The sequence below is a fragment of the Sorex fumeus genome, unplaced genomic scaffold (assembly GCF_029834395.1).
Source record: "Sorex fumeus unplaced genomic scaffold, SorFum_2.1 ptg000063l, whole genome shotgun sequence".
Lineage (NCBI taxonomy): Eukaryota > Metazoa > Chordata > Mammalia > Eulipotyphla > Soricidae > Sorex > Sorex fumeus.
In genome coordinates, this window is record NW_026606120.1 from 16,087,329 (window position 1) to 16,108,482 (window position 21,154).

Genomic DNA, 21,154 nt, shown 5'->3' on the forward strand with positions numbered 1-21,154 from the left:
CACACACACACACACACACACAAGGCTCAACCTTTAACAACATGCTCATAATCTCATAATGTCTTATAGAAGGACTTAGTGGGTCCTGGTGAAATACAACAATTGTCACACACTTTTCTCTAAGGAAACTTTTTTGGAGCATTTTCAGTGGTTTATTCATACAAACAATACAAAATAAATTATTTTGGTTCTGCTTTGGGGCAGGGGTTGGGGTTTGGGGTGAAAACATTCGAAATATGGTAGTGGGAAGGTGTAATGGTGTTGGGATTGGTGATCAAATATAAAATGTAATCAAATATTGTGAACCACTTTATAAAAATAAAATTAAAAAAAGAAATATAAGAAAATTCTCAAATGATAGGGAAAATTAGCCAATCTGGAATAATAAACAAAATTGAGAAGAAAAATAAATAAATAGCCTAAAATGATAAAACTTGAAAAGTGAACATTTAAACCAACATTAAAATACAAAGAAGAATACAGCTACTGTGAACAATGGTACACCAACAAATCTAAACAGGATTGACTGAGGAAAAAAATACATAAGATAAAACCAGAAATAAACAAATGGGCCTACATCTGAAAGCTTATGCATGCCAAAAAAATCAGACTTCCTTAAAATCAAAATCAGACTTTCTTAAAATTAAAACACTTCCTATGAAATGGGAGAAAACATTTGAAAGCCATGCTTTTGGTAAAGGGTTAAATATTATATATACATAAAGCGTTATAAAGCTCAACTAGAAAAACTCAACAATTACATAAAACTGGAGATGAGTATCCATTTTCCCAAAATGGCTAAGTAAAGCCAGCAGACATCTGAAAAGATATTACTAGTCACTTGTTATCTAAGAAATGCAAAGCAAAAATTAAAAATCAATGTATCACAATGCTGGGATCCATGGTGGTGGGAAATGCGCATTGGTGGAGGGATGGGTGTTTGAGCATTGTATAATCGAAACCCAAGCACAAAAATGTGTAAGTCTACAACTGTACCTCATGGTGCCTCACTATTAAAAAATAAATAAATATAAAAAAAACTGGATATGAGTATCCTTTTTCCCAAAATGGCTAAGTAAAGCCAGCAGACATCTGAAAAGATATTACTAGTCACTTGTTATCTAAGAAATGCAAAGCAAAAATTAAAAATCAATGAATTTCAAGTCACATGAGTCAGAAAGACATATATTTTTAGCTATATATAACTAAATATAACTGATATATACGTATATGTGTGTGAGTATATATATACATACATATATATATATATGAAAAACGTCTCCATTCGTCCCAGCCCTGAGATTTTAGCAGCCTTTCCTTACTCATCTTTCTCAATGATTGGAGGCTCTTTCAGGGTCAGGGGAATGAGACTCATTATTTTTGCTGATTTTAGCATATTGAATACACCATGAGTAGTTTGCCAGGCTCTGCAGTGTGGGCAGGATACTAGGATACTGTCGGTAGATTGCCGGACTCTCTGAGATATAATATATATATATATATATGTCACCGTCCTCCCATTGTTCATCGATTTCCTCGAGCAGGCCCAGTAACGTCTCCATTGTGAGACTTGTTGTTACTGTGTTTGGCATATCGAATACGCCATGGGAAGCTTCCCAGGTTTTGGAGTGCGGGCGAGATACTCTGGATAGCTTGTCGGGCTCTCCGAGAGGGGTGGAGGAATCAAACTTGGGTTGGCCATGTTGGCTTCGTGGAAATGTGTATATATATATATATACATATATATGTCATATATATATATACACATATGGGAGTGTCTTATGATGTGTTGCCCAGGAATATGTTCACTCATATGTGAGGCTTGGCCCAAGCGTCTGGAAAGCGGCCTAGAGTGTGGCAGCACTTGGGAAGTGGAGCAAGAATATAGGTTCCAAAAGACGTACTGATTTCACATTTGCATGTTACCTCCAAAACCCCTTAATAGAAAAATCAAAATGATATATGCACTCCTATATTCACTGCAGTGCTAAGTACAGTACTCAGGAAACCCCCAAATGGACACACAAACAGACAAAGTTGTAGTATAAACACACACAACAGAACACTACTCAGCTACAAGAAAAGGTAAAATCTTGCAGACTCCTGCAATTTGGATGGATGGATGGATGGATGGATGCATGGATGGATGGATGGATGGATGGATGGAGGGCATCTTGACAAGCAAAATAATTCAGAGAAAGGACAAATACTGTATGACCTCAGCGTGCTATTTAAATTAAAGAAGGTAGTTAAAAAATCCTGAATGAAGAGAATGTCTTGATTTTTGATTACACTAAGAAAACCTCAGTCAAGGAAGCAGACTGAAAGTGATCTGAGGACAATGGTGGGGAAAGGCACCCAGGTCGAGAGTTACTGATGACAACATATATGCCCTTAGTTGTGCGATGCACGTATAACATGCTGAAAACTACATCCCATCCCATGAACACTACACATGTGCCTAATTTTTCAAACACACCAACACTGGACCTTCAGTCCTCAGCTACATAAAGCAACTTAAACTCCCGAAGCTGCTCGTGGGGAAATGGAAGGACACCCCTCATTCTGTGTCCTGGAGAAGAATCCATAAAAGCTTCCATGACTGGCTACTCCCAGGAGAGAGTAGACACACTCAGTGAGTTGGCGCCTTCCTGCCCAGTACACCATCTTTCTTCCCCCTGGGATTTCTCAAGTTTCTTTCCAATTGCTCTTTGCTCTGCCCTTTCAACAGCAGATATTTATCATCCTAACAAATTCTTCGTGGAATGAAGGATACTGAATTAGTTTAGTCGTGATACCAGCACCACCACCACCACAGGTTCCTCATATTTCATGGGTCACCAGGCGTAGCTTGCCCTGCTGGATCCAAAATCTCACTGGCTGCTTCCTTAAGTAAACAACCTGAAATCCATGTCTTGTCATCTGGCCCTCCTACTGCTTTCTTCGAATTGGTAATCATGATGTTTAAACTCAAACAGATCTGGGATTGCATCATTACACCCATGTGCTTGTGAGCTGACAATGGCTGGAACACCTCTACCTGTTCTCTATAAATGAAGTGTCTGTGTCCAAAAATATTACAGATGATGAATGCACATTTTAAATATTTTAAGGCATTAAAATATACAAAAACATAGTTTCACTGTCAATTTTGTAAGCTCAACTGAAACTTACATGTCTTTGTTGATATTTGCTTAATTCTTGCATCTCCTGCTAACCCTGCTACCAATTGCACAACAATTGGATGTCAGATTAGGATTATTTTCATTATTTTAAGTCAAGAATACTGTTTCATTTATTGATGAGGGAATAGTGATGGAACCTAATTGTTGGTTCCAAAACGTTTTGGGAAACAAAGGTGAAACTTTTCTATGTATGTATTTTCACATATGTTAGAGCTTCCCATTTTCCCCATTTACAACTGACCTGACTTTCTTGACGTTCAAGGGCTAAAGTTTTCAATAAGGAAACACTATGTTTGCTTTTGCATCATAAGAAAATGTCCACAAGGTAGTAGGGCTTTGTTTGCTCCTGCTGTTTTATTGCTGTTTTATTTTGAGATTCTTTTGTTTTGGATTTAAACCACACTGGCTGTGCTCAGTAATTCCTTCACACTCAGGAATTACTCTGGCCGTGCTCAGGGTACCATCTGGGATGACTGGGATGGAACCCAGGTTGGCCATCTCGGCCGACGGGCATCGGATAGGAAGGAGCAGCACAAGAAAGCTGGGACCTGCCTGAGCCGGTGCTCCTGAGCTACGTGGAAGAGCTGTGCTCCCAGGAGGCCTTTGTCACCAAGGTGGGGGTTTGGGCGCTGCTGTGGGGTGGGAAAGTGCAGGGCTGCTTCTGTCAGGACTTGGTAGTGACGTGTGGTCTTTACTTTGAGCTCTGTGTGTGTATGCACACCTGTTCTTGAATATTTCTACTTGTGTTTGTGTGCATGTGTGCATGTGTGTCTCTGTGTACAAACACTGGCCCTTGTTTGTGCATTTCTGAGTTTGATCGATGTGTGAACATCTCTGGGTGTCAACATCTGTGTGTACTGTGTGGGCTTTGCGCGGACATGTGCAGATACATGTACACGTACCTAGAGGTGGAAGAGTGTGTGTCTTTATGTCAGGTGTGTGCATGAATCCATGTGTGTTCACACGTGCTTCTCTGTGAGAGTAGGTGAATAGTCCATGTGCCCAGGGCTGTGGGTGGCTAAGGGAACTTGTCTCTGGCTTGCCTTTCCCCTCCTCCAACCAGGACCCAAAAGAAACCCAGAAGTAAGGTCACAGCGACACCTTCTGGTATTGGAAAAAGCGGCGATTTAGAAATCACAAGCTGGCAAGGCTTCAAGAGAATGAACCTATGAGGAAACACTCACGTTTTTCTTAGTGCATGTGGATCGTTGTCCAGTTCAACTCAATCATAGATCTCTACAAAAGTATCAATAATAATATAAACGTTTAAGTGAAATTAAGCATCTTTTCCCATTACAAAGCTATGAAGGAAAAAAAAAAATCAACCCAAAAGCAAACAGTAAGAATCACACTAAACAGAAGCAGAACAAGATTCTTCTGAATAGCGCTTGAAACAATGAGGAAATACATAAGATATATGAACAATAACAGGAGACAAAGTAAAAATAAACTAGGACATGCAGCAAAGAAAGTGATGGGAATTAGGGAAGATCAAAGCGATACAGGCCTACCTTTAAAAAAAGAAAAGAAAAAGTAAGAAAGATTCAAATAATCAATTTGAGGTCACATGTGAAGAATATGGAGATGGAAAGAAAAAATTAGCAGAAGGAAATGATAGGAACTTGATTATAAATAAACAAAAATTAAAATGACATAGGAGCCCAAATTATTTGAATCTCATTCCTAAGGTGTCTGGTGGGTGTGATGCAGAAAGAAATTCTATCTCAGGCATTCTTCTTTTTCTAGGAACTCATAAATGACAAAGTAAGGCCTTTGACTGTAGATTTATGAGATATTCTCTCTTTACTTTTTTTGTTATTTTTTTCTCTTCCCTTTTGGTTTTTGGAATACATCCAGTGGTGCTCACGACCTACTCTAGGTTCTGTGCTCAGAAATCATTCCTGGCAGTGCTCAGAGGACCATAAATGTTTCCTGGATCAAAGCAGGATTTAGTCACATGCAAGTCTTTACCTCTGTACCTATGTCTGGCTCTTCTTTGCTTTTTTCTTTTTTTTCTTTTTTTTCTTTTTGGGTCTCACCCAGTGATGCACAGGGTTTACTCTTGGCTCATGCACTCAGGAATTACTCCTGGCGCTACTCAGAGAACCATATGGAATGCTGGGAATCGAACCCGGGTCAGCCATGTGTAAGGCAAACGCCCTACCTGCTGTGCTATTGCTCCAGCCCCACTTCTTTGCGTTTTAACATAGGTTTCGGCAGAGAAGATGAAAGACAGGGTCTTTCTGACATCAGCTGCCTCTGATCTCTCCTGTAGGTTCATCTGACAGGAGAGACATTTCACAGCAGAGGAAAATGTGAATTTTGTTTTCTTGTCTCTTGTTCACTAGTGTTATAATGGGTCTCAGGGAGCTGAGAGCTCAGATGGACACAAGGAGGACATGAAGTAAAGAACAGAAACATCACTGACCACACACGATAAGGAATAGGCTTTGCGACAGAAAATCAACAACAAATTGGAAAACTCTCCAAATCAGCATATATATTATTGTAGATTTCACAAGGGGAGGAAAAAAATACTACAGTAAGCCAAGAAATCCAGCAGGAAGAATCTAATTTCCAGACTTAGCAATTTATAAGAAATTTCTGCCAATCCCAGACACATAAACAGAAAAACAAAATCAGTTTTGACAAAGGTGCAAAAGTAAAATTCTTAGCGATGATAGAAAACACCAGATTAATAAGCTGAAAAATGAATAAACTGAACATCAATATTTAAATCTCATATTTTGAGTAAGATGGTTTTCATGGTAAGTGATCACCATGCCACAGTTTTCCATCTTTATAACTTTGTCTTATTGAGAATGATATTCTCCGAACGGGACTATACATGCTATGAAAATGAAATGTTATAGAAATGACTACTGACTAGATGACTGAGCAAAATTCACTTGACATCCTCTGATAGAATCAATGTTTCTTATATTGGACTTTAGTATTTGTTACAACGGATTATACTGTTTTCCCTGATGATTCACTCACTAAGGATCTTTCAGATTATTTACAATGAAAGTCATTACTGAAAAATTCTAAATGATACTGAAAATTATGGAATTGTCCCTTCTAATGGGTGAATTTTATGACACGAATTCTATCTCAGTTGAACTCTGTAACAAGCTGAGAAGCGTATCCCTTATCTAGTGGTGTGGCTGGCCCTTCCTGGGTTGAAGCATCCCCGTTCAATCCTGCCTCCCTGGGTCCCTCCTCTCGGCTCGCTCCTGGGGTCTCCCGTTCTGCTCCAACGTTCTCATCTCAGGATGGATCCACTCCCGCAGCTCCAGCTGCGCCTGAGGCCCCTACTCAACTCGGAGCTCGACCTCTCCAGCCCAGATCTCTTCCAAAAGCCACCTGGAGTCCCTAGGTCCCCCCCTTGAGTGAGCAGAAGCACTCAGCTGCTCCATGGACTCTGCTCCAACTCTCCGGGGCCTGACCTGGTCAGAGTGGGGCCAAGGTGGGGTGTGAGAGCTCGGGTCCGAGGGGATTAGGACGGGGTCAGGGCGGGGCCAGCGCGGGGACAGCGCAGGGGCAGGTCCGAGGTCAAGGAGGGCTCAGGAGAGAGCTGTGTCCAAGGAGGAGGGTGCGATTAGAGAGGTCATGTATGTCTTAGGGTCAGGGGGCAGTGTCAGGGTGGGTCAGAGGACAGAGGGGCGGGGCCACTCTGGCCCTGGGCACAGAACCAGGAAGCCCCTGCAGGAAGTCCCGCCCCCAAAGCCCTCGGGCCCAGGAGGTGCCTGGGGCGCCCTGGGCGCAGGTGAGCGGATGGCCTTGGGCAGGGAACAGCCTGGAGTGGACTGGCCCAGCCTGTTTGTTCCTCGCGGTGTTCCCCAGTCTTCGTGCGGGCAGCCAGCCACTGCGTCCACGCGGTTGGGGCACCCGGTCCCCCCTGTCCAGGCCACACGGCCCACCTCCGCCCCTCCCGAGACAGCGGGGAGGTGGAGGCGGGATACTAGGACAGCCCCGCACACAAAGCTGGTGTCTGGGCCCGGGGTGGGAGTGGAGTGGGGGCGCTGTGGGCATGGGGTCGCCGGGATGCGGCTGGAACCAGCTGTGGCCACCACATCCCTTCCGCGCCCTCCCACGGGGCTTGCTCACGCGCGCTCTGCTGTCCAGGTTCCTGCTGCCCAGGCAGCGGGCAGGGACATCAGACACCAAGCTGCCCTGTGGCTCTGGGGCTGGTTGAGCCCTGCTCCTGGCTTTCCCACCGAGAAGAGGTCAAGGGTCTACCGGAGAGGAAACGGGGACCTCCCTGTTTCCCACACGGTATCGGGCTGGTGTCCACAGTGTGCGGGAAGCCCAGGGGCGTAGGGATGATCACTGGTGGCCAGGAGGCCGTGGAAGGCCAGTGGCCATGGCAGGCCCGCCTGCAGTACCGGGGCATTCATCCCTGTGGAGCTGTGCTCATTGATTCCCACTGGGTGTTCTCTACAGCCCACTGATTTACAAAGCGAGTTGTTTCTTGGGTCCTTGCAGCTGGGCTGGCAGGCGGGGAGGGTTAAGAGATTAGAGCTCCCAAGTCCTCAAGGCTGTGTGCTGGGATAATCTGTGTCCTTCTAGTCCAAGTCTTTCTGCCTGTGACCTGTCCTCTCCTGTATTGTCCTCACTCCTCACCTGACTTTGCTCATCTTCCATCCTCGTCCCTGTGCCTTCCTCCGACACAGGGATGCCCCCGAGATGGCAGTGTTCATCCTGCCTCCCAGGTGCAATGAGAGCTGGCTCTTTGTCACCTCACACCAGGGCTTCCGTCAGTGTCCCTGCAATCCTGGTTGGCAGAGAGAGGCTGGAACTTGGGATGCAGGGTCAGATGCTGGTGTTCTGCATGTCTCTGGCCTGGGGTCTCTGCTCAGCACATGTCTATTGGCCAGCTGCATGGACACTAGATATGGAGTCCGTGACCTTGAAGAAGAACAGAGCTGCTCTCTGTCCTGGGTCTAGTTGGCTGTTCCTATAGGTTTGGGAGGGGCAGTAACCAGGATCTGGATCTTCGGTACATAGAGAACCACAAGCATCTGCTCTGTGCTGTGTCCCACTTGAGACTCACTATGGATTCGGTTGGCTTGACCCACCTCACTGTGTCTCCATTTAGTCAGAGCCAAAGTTCCCCCTGTGGATGAGCAGGGCTGACACCATTGGAGTGTGGAAGTCAGATGGGTAGGCTCCTGTGGGCATAGGTCAGCTTGTGGAAGCAAGAGTTTGGTCACCGACTGTGTGGGGAGGAATTTCCAGGTGGTGGAGTGGAAGGTGGGATATTTCCTCCCTCATGGTCAGAACATAGGACATCCTGCACACATGGTCTCCCATTGACCAATGATTTTGTGCAGTTTTAGAACAGGTGAGTACCAAGAAGGAAGTGAGGGGCGGGAGCGATAGCACAGTGGGTAGGGCATTTGCCTTACACGTGGCGAACCTGGGTTCGATCCCCAACATCCCATATGGTGCCCTGAGCACCGCCAGGAGTAATTCCTGAGTGCAGCGCCAGGGGTAATCCCTGTGCATTGCCGGGTGTGACCCAAAAAGCAAATAAAAATAAAAATAAAAATAAAATAGAAGGAAGTGAGAGAAAGGAGTGGTGCTAGAGCAGTTTGGTCATAAGGCGGGTCAAGAGCCAAGACAGACTCAGGGCTCTCTGCATGTGCCCAAGGAAGGTCAGGATCGTCTAGACTCATGGGGGCCTCCAGCCCTCCGTGATCCCTTCCTCCAATAGTGGGCGTGTGCTGAGTTGTGATTAAAACTGCTGCTGTACTCCAGAGAGAAGGGCTGACAGAAAGGGAGAGTCATGTGGGGTGGTGCAGACAAGGCAGTGCTGGGGGTCAGATGATGGTGTAGAGGTGCAAGCTGCCATATGCAGAAGATAATGACTGTCACCTTCCCTCCTGCAGGAAGTCTCATGCCCCTGAAGATTACTGGGTGTTTGGGGGAAATACCTAGCTCTACCAGGACACCCAATACGCCAGGAGAGTGACTGTGAGCTGCATTATCATCCATGCAGACTTTAAGAAGCTCCACCATTTTGCAACGGTGTTACAACTGCACCAACCTGTGAACTTCAGCTCCTATATCATTCCTGTCTGCCTTCCAACCCCTGGCATGGAGCTGCCCCTTGACACATCTTGTTGGATAACTGGCTGGGGAAAGCTCACCGAGAACAGTGAGTAGCTATGGTGTGGGTGTGGGTGGGAGATGGGGAATGGGATTCTAGCTCATCAAAATCTCTAATTAGCATGGAGGCCAGTGACCTTGTCCCTCTGTGCCTCATTTCCAGAGAGCTGGACTCTTCTAGTTCCTCTTGTGAAAAATGTGTCCTTCTGAAAGCTTCAAAGTTACTCAAGTTGAAGACACTGAAATTCTGGGGTCCTTTGGTTTTTGGAGTCAGGAATCTGGATCTCAAAGTTTCTCTGGTTTGGGTGTCCAAATTTAACTGATAAATTAATTGATTTAGGGTTTCTCAAAAATGCTGTTTAGGTGGCCTGAAAACTCCTCTTAGTGGTGTATGGCCTACCTGCTCAGTTTGAGGATGCAGTGTTGTTAGGTCCTGCAGGCCACCCCACTGATGCTGGGGAAACCTCTGGGCCACATCTGGTTGTGCTCAAGGGCCAGTAAGGCTTTATCTTGACGCTCAGGGAACATGTCATGCCAGAGATATGACTGGCAATGATTTTGTGAGAAGCATGTATTCTCACTTCTGTTATCTTCTAGCCCCTTGGTTCTAATATTTCAATTTGATGTAGATCAGACATGACTTTGTGAAATGAATTTGTCTCTTTCTACTGTGAAATACCTTGATTTTTCCATGGCCATAGAAGGAACACGTAAAGTAAAGTAAAGGCCCTCCCGTTGTTCGTCGATTTGCTCGTGCGGGCCCAGTAACGTCTCCATTGGAGACTTTGTTGTTACTGTGTTTGGCATATCAAATACGTCACGGGGAGCTTGCCAGGCTCTGCCGTGCAGATGAGATACTCTCGGTAGCTTGCCGGGCTCTCTGAGAGGGGCGGAGGAATCGAACTCGCGTCGGCCACGTTGGCTGCGTGCAAGGCAAACGCCCTACCACTGTGCTATCGCTCCAGAAGGAACACGTAAAAGTAAGAAAAAAGCTCTTGAAGAACCTCGGGGAAGAACGATCATGGCCTGAAATTATCTCAGCTGGATCACCTCAGTTTTGTTCTTCTCCTAACCTGTGTCTCCTATCTGCCTCTTGGATTTGTTAGGTGAATGGAGATATAAGGTGAATACAGGGCAAAACATTGTGGAGGTTTTTAGTTAAATTAGAAATATAAACATTGAGTATAAACATGAACTTGTTCAGAGAAGTATGTTTATACTTTAGTGAAATGTTGATGGCATACTGATTAGGGAAAAGGAAATATTTATTTGCCTTTTAAAATTTTTTTATTTTTATAAAGTTGTTCACAATAATTTATTACATTAAATATTCCAAGACCAATCCCAACTCCATAGACCTTCCCACCACCATTATTTTGAATTTTCCCTTCTTTCTTTCTTTCTTTCTTTCTTTCTTTCTTTCTTTCTTTCGTCTGTCTGTCTTTTTTTCTTTCTTTCTTACTTTCTTTTTCCTTTTGGGTCACACCCAGCAATGCTCAGGGGGTTGCTCCTGGCTCTGCATTCAGGAATTATTCCTGGCGATGCTCGGTGAACCATATGGGATGCTGGGAATTGAATGTGGGTCAGCCGCGTGAAAGACAAATGCCTTCCAGCCCCTAAGTGCCTTTATTTATTTATTTATTTATTTATTTTATTAGTGAATCACCTTGAAGTACAGTTATAGACTTACAAATTTTTGTGCTTGGTTTCAGTTATACAGTGATCAAGAACCCATCCCTCCACCAGTGTCCATTTTCCACCACCACGGGTCCCAGTATCCCTCCCATCCCCCACCCCCCCCATCCCACCCTGCCTCTGTAGCAGGGCATTCCCTTTTGTTCTCTCTCTCCTTTTGGGTGCTGTGGTTTGCCAGAGAGGCATTGAGTGGCAATTGTGTTTGGTCTATAGTCTACTTTCAGCATGCTTCTCCTATCCTGGGAGGATCCTCTTAACACCCTTTATTTGGTGCTCCCTTCTCTATCTGAGCTTTCTTTTCCCCTAGCACGTGCGGCTGGCCTCCAAGTCATGGAGCAAAATTCCTGGTACTAATCTCGGCCACTCTTGGGTGTTAGTCTCCTATTTTGTTACTTTATGTTTCCCAGATGAATGCAATCTTTCTGTGTCTATCCCTCTCTTTTTGACTCATTTTTCTTAAAATGATACTTTTCATGTATTACCACTTGTATGTAAATTTCATGATTCATCTTTTCCAACAGCTACATAGTACTCCATTGTGTAAATGTACCAAAGATTCTTCAACCAGTCATCTGTTCTCGGGCACTCAGGTTTTTTTCAGATTCTGGCTATTGTAAAGAGTGCTGCAATGAACAAACAAGTGCAGATGTCACTTCGACTATACGTTTTTGCCTCTCTGGGACATATTCCCAGGAATGGTACAGCTGGGTCAAATGGGAGCTCAATTTCTAATTTTTTGAGAATCATCCATACTGTTTTCCAAAAGGGTTGAACCAGTCGGCATTCCAACCAGCAGTGAAGGAGAGTTCCTTTCTCACCACATCCGCACCAGCACCGGTTGCTTTTGTTCTTTTGGATGTGGGCCCGTCTCTGTAGTGTGAAATGATATCTCATTGTTGTTTTGATCTGCATCTCCCTGATGATTAATGGTGTAGAGCATTTTCTCATGTGCCTTTTAGCCATTCAGATTTTTTCTTTGAGAAAGTTTTTGTTCCTTTCATTGCCCCGTTTTTGATGGGGTTGGATGTTTTCTTCTTGTGGAGTTCAACCAGTATTTTGTATATCCTTGATATCAACCCCTTGTCAGATGTGTGTTCGGCGAATATTCTTTCCCATTCTGTAGACTCTCTTTGTATTTTGGTCACTGTTTCTTTTGAGGTGAAGAAGCTTCTTAGTTTAAGATCGTCCCATTTGTCTATCTCTGTATTCACTTGCTTGGCCAGTGGCGTGACATCTTTGAAGATACCATTAGCTTCTGATCTGCTGCCACCATCCCTCGCTCTACCTTTTCCGAGTCTCCTCCTCCTCCTCACCCTTTGTTTCTTCGATCCCCACACCCAGTTGTGTCTCCATTCTGCCCCCATCACTCTGTGGTCTGTTTCCTTGGCAGCTGTGATCTTGCCCAGGCCGCAAGAGTCCCCAACTCTTCTCGCCAATATAAGGGAGGGCTGTTGGCCCTGTTTCCTGTCATAGGATTGGCCACTGGCCTTCTCTGCTCTTCTCCTGGTCCCTCCCTGCTAACAACTGGATCACAAGACCCCAGGACCTGATTTTATCTTCCCCTGGTGAGAATGGTTAGAACCCACAGATCTCATAGTGCCTTTCTGTAAATATTCTCCCAAATCTCAGGTCTTTGGACCTCTTCCTCCATCTATGATGTCTGACATTCTCTTGTAGCCCCTCTGTTGAATTCTCAGTCAGTGCTGTCTTTTCTTCATAGTAATTCAAGATCCGCCCGGCTGCAGATCTACTTCTCCATGGTTGGCTGACCAGTATAATCCCTAACTGCCTTCCTTGCTCCCCACAATGCTTCTGCTTTTCCTACCACACTGGACCCTCCTCTTTGTACCCTCTGCTCCCTTGACTCCAGGATCACAAGGTCATTTTCAGTTTCTTGCTTGGAATCCCAGCTCAGCAATGAGCAATGCCTCTCCCTTCTAGACAGCTCCCTTCTCTTATGAGATTTGATTGCACGTGTCAATCTGAGAGAGGTTTCTGGTCTTCTCTGTATGTGCCTGTGTGCCTTAAAGCTCCAGTACTAGGAATCACACAAGGGTACTCAGGGAGCATTTCTCTGCAGTGTGGTTAGAGGAGCCTCAGAGATATAGTTCCTGCTCCCCAACGTCCCTGCCTAGATGAGCCTTTCTCTTTGATGCAGTAAGAGGGGTTCTGCCCACACTGGTTTCCCTGAGATTATTTCAGGATGCTTTGTGGTGATGAGCCCCCCACCCCTCAGGCCCCAGCATTATAGAGTTTCTCCACCACACCTAGGTAGGAGCATTTTCCAAAGAGTCTGAACATTTTTGAGAAACCCAGAGGCTGAAGTGACTGAGAGGAAGGATTCTAGGAGGTGCATACTGCTGTAATCAGCTTTCTGAAAAGGTCTATAGTGGCTTCAGACACCCAGTGCCTCTCACAGGCTTAGTCTCTCGGCCCTTATTCATTAACCATCACTTCTGATGCTGAGTTAGTACAAGGTCCTCGGCCAGTGGCCAAGTTTAACTGCATGATTGATAGATTTCCATCTGTGACTGTCCCAAGGATCAATTTGGAGCTTCCTAGTGCAGGATGGTAGTTCCGACTCCTGACACTAGAACTATATCAGGACACTGGGATCAGGATCATCCCAGGGGACCACTGAAAACACCCAAACAGCCATGCCCAATAACCTGTCCTTATAATTAGAATTCTGAGCCCCACCTCAATTGTCCACACTGATTGCCCTCTCTTATTTTAGGGTGATTCTGGAGGCCTTCTGCTCTTCGACTTCTCCTAGAGTTGGGTTCTTCTGGGGCTGCCCAGTTAGGGCCTGGACTACCAGCGTCCCATATCTCTCAGTGTCTTCACCAGTGTTGCCCATTTCATCAAGTGGATCGTCCAGATCCAGAGACTTGTGCCTCTTCCTGTTTCCTTGTCTGCTCCTCCTGAGGTCCCATTTCTATATGAATACTAGCCAGTTTCCAGCTCATCGATATTAACCCTCAGACCTCTACAGCACTGGCTCCTGTTGCTCTTAGTGCTTAAGGCCCTATGGCAGGACCTGTAGTGACCGAAGAACATTCTGTCCCTGCTCTTTGCCCCAGTCCTCAGCATTCTTACTGGAGCCTCACACTTGCCACCATCTCTGTGGTTCTGTCCATCTGTTGTGATCCCAAACCCAAGCCTGGAAAAGCAAAGCAAAACCAAATAAAGGCTCACCTTCCTCTGAAATTGGTGCGTGTCCCTTCTTGTGGTCTGGTCATCTGAACCCCTGGTCAAGGAAAGAGGTCTGGCAGGAAGGCTGACTGGCAGGAGGGCAGGCCACTGAGGCCACTGGGCACCTGCTGAAAGAGTTGTTTGTGTCCACGTTGGTAGACTCTCCTCTGTGTCGAAGGTGAGCATATCTTCCCAGATGATGATCAATCTCTGCCATCTCTCAGAAACGATAGGACAGGCCCATAACGCAAATGATGGAGACATCTCTGGAACCTGGAGGTATGAGATGCAGGGGCAGCAGGGCTGATCGCACCCGAGGCCTCTCCACTTCATCTGTGTGTGCCTCTGTGTGAGTCCGTGTCTCTTCTCATCAGGACACCAGTCCTGTTGGATTTGGGTATATGTCAGTGATCTCTTTCCTGTTAATCACCCCTTTGAAAGAACTGACCTCCATGGGTCTGGAAGCTCTTAGAGCTGTTTGGGGGCATGTTCAGCATGCATCATTGGGTGCAGCCCTGGAGGCACCCTGGCACTGAGTTGCCATTGAATTGGCCAAGAAATGCCAGTGATGAAGTTTACATAGGTGTGCATAGATCTATCCCTCAGATGTGGCATATAAAGAGTTGTAATAAGGAAATAATAAATGCCAGAAACAATAAAAACTAAGGAAGAGTTTGGAGAGTGGAGTTTCCTGGGTGGCAGGGGAAGATGGTCTGGGGGAGAGGGGACTGGAGCCATGGCTGGGGAGGGCAGTGGGCACTCTGGTGCTGGTGTGGTGAAGGGACACTGTGTCCATGGACCCCTACCACTGTAGCAGTGGGCAGTGCTGAAAGGAGGTAAAGGGATACTCATGATACCCTTTCAGTAACAGTATTGCAAACCACACTGCCTAAAAGGGAAGTGAGAGGGGGTGGGGGGGAGACAGACAGACAGACAGAGAGACAGGCACTTTTTTGCTGGTGTGTAGGACACTGTGTCCATGGTCCCCTATTACTGTAGCAGTGGGTAGTGGGCAGTGGGTGCTCTGGTGCTGGTATGTAGGACACTGTGTTCATGGACCTCCATCACTGTAGCAGAGGGCGGTGGGCACTCTGGTGCTGGTGTGGTGGAGAGACACTCTGTCCATGAAAACCTATGGCAGTAGCATTAGAAATCATGGTACCGAATGTGTTAGAAATATAAAGAATCCCTCATGGTGCCCCCAGACCTCCTGAGTGTTCCTTGGGAAGACCCCCCACCAACCCCAAGAGAGACCCTGAAACCAGCCCAATGTCTGAACATGCATACTGAGGGGCGCAAAGGCCATGTGCTGCCAGACACACGCTCAGCCCAGCACCAATTTCAGGGGGGTGTCCTGTCCTCCTGCAGGCCCAGCAGCCAACATAGCCTTACAGGGGACAGCCATGTTGGCCGCCTACAACGTAAACGCCTTACCCACTGTGCTATTGCTCCAGCCCGTTAATAGTGATAAGTGCAGAGAATTAAAATGTTTAATACTGAAGAGTTGTTTTCCTACTGTTTCTCAATAATTAGAGTTGTAACTAGTTTTTAAAACTAGTAGTCTAATTCCCTGAGAATCTCTAAGGTCCTGAGTTTCAAATATCTTGTCACTGAAAATGAAGAATGGTTCTCAAACACCTTCTCTACAGGTACCAGGACCATATTTAAATGGTAAAACACTTAACAATGAAATCAGTACATTAAATCGGCCCCCTTTATTATTATTATATGATTATTTGGTTTTGGGGGTACACCTGGTATACTCACATCTTACTCCTGGATCTCTGAACAGACTCATTTATCACAGTGTGGGGGCTATATGGGGTGCTGGGAATCGAGTGCATGGATTGGCTATGGGCAAGGCAGGCGACATATCTGCTGTACTATCCGTCCCACATATTTTTTTAAGAGTGATGGCAAATGTTCAAATATGTCTGGTTACAAAAACATTTAAATTCTATGATGTCAAATCAAAGCACTGTACATTTTATGTGAGTGAAGAATATGATATGCAAATACCCAATGAGCTTTAATTTTTTATTTGGTCCAGGCTAATGCAGCAAGATGAGAGCCTTGTCTATGCCCTCAGGATGGTGTGGGCCTGCAGGTGACTGAGCACATCTTCCTCCAGATGGGAAGGACTCCTCCACTCTCCAGGGAGCACAGTACTCTCAGGGTTCCCCCCTCCCCTGTGATTCCCCTCACCCTTTGTGCTCTCAGGCCTCCCAAGGAGCACAAGTGAGAGGACAGACACTGAGATGTTTCCAAAGAACTGAACTTTATTCACTATTTACACAATGACACAAAGAGGCTGCTCCAGTCAAACCCCCCATTCTAGGTACCGCCCCCCCCCCCCATTCCAGAGCAGTCTTAGCTGAAGATCATGGGGAACACAAGGCTTCTGGGTGCAGCCAGACCCTGGGAGGTGGTCAGGAGGAGCCCCCCGATATCCTACTGTCTCTTGTGCCCCTTCCCCCTCCTCTGGGCCATGGCAGGCTGAAACTTTCTCTTGGGGGGCAGGGAGGGGCCCTCCAGCTCCACAGTCAAGGCTGAGCCAGTAGACACCGTGGGGTGCCCCCTGGGACAGGGGGTCTTCTTAGCAGTGCGCCGCCTTGGGCCCCCACACAGAGGATTCTTCCTGGTAGGGGCCTTAGACTTGAAGGCCCTTGTACGAGTAGATGGGAGCTCGGGAGTCCCCTCACCTCCAGGCAGGTGGGGGCCAGTGTCGGGGCCTGTGTCAGGGCCAGGGCTCCTGGGTAAGCCCCAGGGCAGCAGGCTGTAGTGAGAGGTTAGGAGGAAGGACAGGCTGGTCAGGTCCTCTTCCTCCTTACTAGAGCCCTCTGCTGGCCCAGGTGACCCCTGGCCAGGAAGGGCCTCTCCCAGCATGCGGGGAGCCCTGCTGTCCAGAGCGGGTGCAGTGAGGCTGGGACAGGGGGCCGGTCCTGCCTGCAGTGGTGGAGACTCCAGGCTCCCCCGAGAGAGGACAGAGGCTCCAGGTGCCATCCCAGTGGCCTCGGCCCGCCCAGGCCATGAGGCGTGTCCAGAGTCAGTCTCAGATTCAGCGCTGGCCCCTGGCCTGTGGCCCCAGGTAGGTGTTGGGGTGCAGTAGCCTGCTGCACTCTCAGCTGGACTCGAGTCCTTTAGGGACACCTGGTGTTGGGGACGAGCCTTCATGACCTCCTTGTCCTGCAGGGTCTGCAGACGCTTTTCCACAAGCTGGGGAGAGAAGGAACATTGTGGGCATGTGGGGGTGCAGGGTGGGACAGAGAGTGACCCTGATTCCTCCCGAAACAGAAAAACCACATCTCTGTCCCACTAAGGGTCCTCACCCCATATTCACGTCCTCCTCTCACCTGAGGACTCAGAGGGAGGCGCCTGGTCATGACATGGGCAGGGAGGCCACCAAGTGACCAAGACCCAGGGCGCTAGGGCGCCCCTCCTGACTCACGACCCACCTGCTGCTCTGAGTGCCCTGGGCCCTGTCCACTGTGTCCCCTGCAGGGTCTCTTTCCCAGGAATCATGTGAAATATGCCTCCTGTTTGTCCTGATTTGCTGCCCACTAACTTACAGGAATCCCTCGCATTACTCCCCTGGGTCCCACATGGACCTCAGAGACCCATCTGCCTCACCTGTGCGGGGGTGAGTCCTTCCTCCTCCTCCAGCTCCTCAGCCAGGGCCGGGAAATCCAGCTGGGACTCTGGGGAGACCAGGTACTCCAGGAAGCTGGGATGAAGGATCGCCTCAGCCTGGGAGAGGGAAGCAGGGGTGAGGGTCCTCGTAGGGAAAAGGAGGGAATGCGGAAGCAAACACACCTGTCTCCAGCACAGGGCAGGGGCTTGAACAGCTGCACAAAGTCAAACACAGACCCACACCGGGAGAACTCACACACATACACACACACACAGATGCAAACACACCCTCACCCACAAAGGCACACCGACTATTCACCTACTCTCACAGAGAAGCACATGTAAACCCACATGGATTCATGCAAACACCTGACACAAAGACACACACTCTTCCACCTCTAGGTACATGTACATGTATCTGCACGTGTCTGCACAGAGCCCACACAGTACACACAGAGGTAGACACAGAGATGTTCACACATTGACCAAACCCAAAAATGCACAGAAAGAGCCAATGCTTGTACACAGAGAGACACACGTGCACACATGCGCACAAACACAAGCAGAAATATCTAAACACAGGTGTGCATTTACACACAGAGCTCAAAGCAGAGACCGCACATCACTGCCAAGCCCTGGACAGAAGCAGCCCTGCACCCTCCCGACCCCACAGCAGCATGGACGCGGGGTCCCCTCACATCCCTCTCTTCTTCCTTCCTCCTCAGCCTGTGTCCCCAAGAAGGCCAGACCCCAGGCCCACCTTGGTGACGAAGGCCTCCTGGGAGCACAGCTCGTACACATAGCTCAGGAGCCCCGGGTCAGGGCAGGTCCCAGCCTCCTCCTGCTGCTCCTCCCTGTCCACTGCCTGTTGGCCGAGGGGCGCCCTGCAGACTGAGTCGGGGGCCTTAAGCAGCTCGTCCATGATGTCCATGTACTCCTGCACGGCCTCAGGAGGGATCTCCTCAGGGGCCTTGGTCTTGGGGGGCTGCTGAGGTTTGTGTGTCTTGGGGCGGGCTGCCCGGGCCTGGGGTCTGGCCTTCTTGGGGACACAGGCTGAGGAGGAAGGAAGAAGAGAGGGATGTGAGGGGACCCCGCGTCCATGCCCTCAGACACACAGCACTGAGCACAGAGTTGGGGACGGGTCCCTGTACGCTGGATCAGGGCCCTAGAATCCAGTGACTGTGTGAGGGATGAGGTGGCCCTCAACGGGAGGAGGGACCAACTGTGTCCCCAGGGTCTCCGACCCCACTTCAAAGGTGAGTCTGACGCCTCAGGCAGCGTGGGGTGTGCTAGGAGAGGGAGAAACCCGTGGACAGGGGGCCGCTGAGCACAGGTCTGGGGGTCATCGGGAGAGTGAAGACTCCTTAGCAGGTCAAGACCCACGAGGGCCTTTCCAGGTCCTGTGGCCCTTAGCTGGGAGCAGTGTCCGTACCTGTCTGCTGGTCTGGCGGTGGGCCTGGAGCCCCCTGAGGCCCAGGCCTGGGTGGGGCAGGGAGTGGCAGGCCCTGCACCCCATTCGTCCACTGCAGTTTCTGCACCTCCATCTCCTCCTCAGCCTCAAACTCCATGAACCTGGTGTGGGGGAACACAGGCCGTGATGAGTCGGGTTGAACGGGACTGAGCAGGATGAGTAAGGGACAGGGGATGCTCATGGCCCAGTCCCCAGGAGGGTAGAGAATGGGGTGGACACGGACCCCAGCACCCCCAGCGATCCCCCACATTGGCCCTGGAGGGTCACAGCAGGTCAGGGACTGTGACCCTCAGACTGTGGTCAGGAGCCCCAGAGTGGGCTTGGGAAAAGTGTCCCGGCTCCGGGAGGAACAAGTTTCTGCAGGGGAAGGGTCTCCCGGGGCTGCCAAGCCCTCCCTTCCCCTCGGCCATCTGGGACCAGCCCCTGAAGCTCGGGCCTGCAGCCACCCTGACCCCCACTCTCTGCTCAGGCCTGACTCACTTGGCCGCCATGTCGTAGTAGATCATGCGGTCATAGTTGCTCTTGCCCTGCCATTCCTGCAGGGCCCGGTGCAGGCCTTCCTCCAGGCTCATGGTGGGCTTCAGGCGGGCCAGGGTGCGCAGCACCGGGCTGCAAGAACAGGCTCGGTCAGGCTCTGCGTCTGCCAGGAGCCCCCGCCGCCCCACACCCATGCCTTGACCCCCGATATCGGCCTGATCTCCCCTCCCAGAGTGGACTCTGCCTCCTATACCCCAGTCCAGTGGCCCTGCTGGCATCCACTCTTAGCTCTGGGGATACGTCATGAGACGCCAAGGCCGAGCAGTCATGGCCTGTCTGAATTCTGTCACATCTGTGCTGTGTCTGGTCTTCGGAACGGAATGTCTGTCCTTCAGACCACAGGTCGGGACCAACACTGATGAGGGGACTGAGGTGAGGCTTAGGGCATGGCTGGTCACTACGGGCCTTTGAGCCAGAACCCCAGGATGGCATTCCTGAGTACAGCCAGTGAGTGGGGCTGTGCTGAGGTGCTGGGCAGTGTGGCCACCGGTCCTACAGGCCATGATGCACTGAGGGTGATTCCTGTATGTGCTATCCCTGGGCACAGGGTCCTCATCCTTCCTCCAGCTCTCCCATGGACCCTACCCTGGGTGTCACCCCAGTCCCCTCCTGGGAAACTCCCATTAGCTCTAGGACCCCCGAGGGACTCACATGAAGAAGCAGGAAAGGGCCTCAGTGTCCGGAGTCTGAGGAAGGTACCTCCGGGCCAGGGCCTTGAAGCGCTGCCAGCGCCGGAAGTTCTCGTAGACGCTGTTGGGGTTTCTGGAGCTTTTAGGCGGTGACTGGCTCCAGGTGGCCGCCGGACCACTGTCCCCACAAACCCACTGGGTCAGTGTCCCACTGCTGGATGGGAGGATGATGGGGGCCACCTGGGCCACTGGCAGTGGAGCCTGTGGACGATGGTCTTCTGTCCCAGCCCGGGTGACAGTAGTAGCTGGGGTGGGCATAATTGTCTCCGGCCCAGAGGACACCAAGTAGAGTGGTGCAGGATGCCCGGCCACCGCAGTAGGAGCTTCTGCGGTCCCCCAGTTGAGTGGAGCCTGTGTCAGGATGACAGGCTGGTTCTGGGATGACTCCACAAGTCCTGCTTCAGGGCTGACCTGGATGATGACCTTGCAAGGTCCAGGGTTGTGGGGGCCAGGACCGGCAGCTCCTGCCACCACGGGCATCATGGGAAAAGGTGACAGCACCAGAGGGTTGCCGGGAACGCTGGTCGAGGTCACCAGAGGGGGCATCTGGATCGGCTCCCAGGGTGGTGGCTGGGGGGGCCCTGGATTGAGAAAGGGCAAGACCCTGAAGACACCGAGGAGAGGAGGGAGGGGGAATG

The 21,154-nt window shown here is 49.1% G+C and overlaps 1 protein-coding gene across 1 annotated transcript; it reads right to left on the reverse strand.

Annotated features, from left to right (window-relative positions):
• Positions 1–8,131: 8,131 nt before the first annotated feature.
• Positions 8,132–20,996, reverse strand: LOC130036156 (NUT family member 2G-like). The gene is made up of 8 exons (XM_056128139.1): positions 20,788–20,996; positions 20,479–20,670; positions 19,771–19,899; positions 19,270–19,391; positions 18,580–18,911; positions 17,820–17,936; positions 17,300–17,405; positions 8,132–8,304 (listed from the first exon to the last, which is right to left on the reverse strand). The coding sequence occupies exons 1-8, from the start codon at positions 20,994–20,996 to the stop codon at positions 8,132–8,134; spliced, it is 1,380 nt and encodes a 459-aa protein (XP_055984114.1).
• Positions 20,997–21,154: the final 158 nt, after the last annotated feature.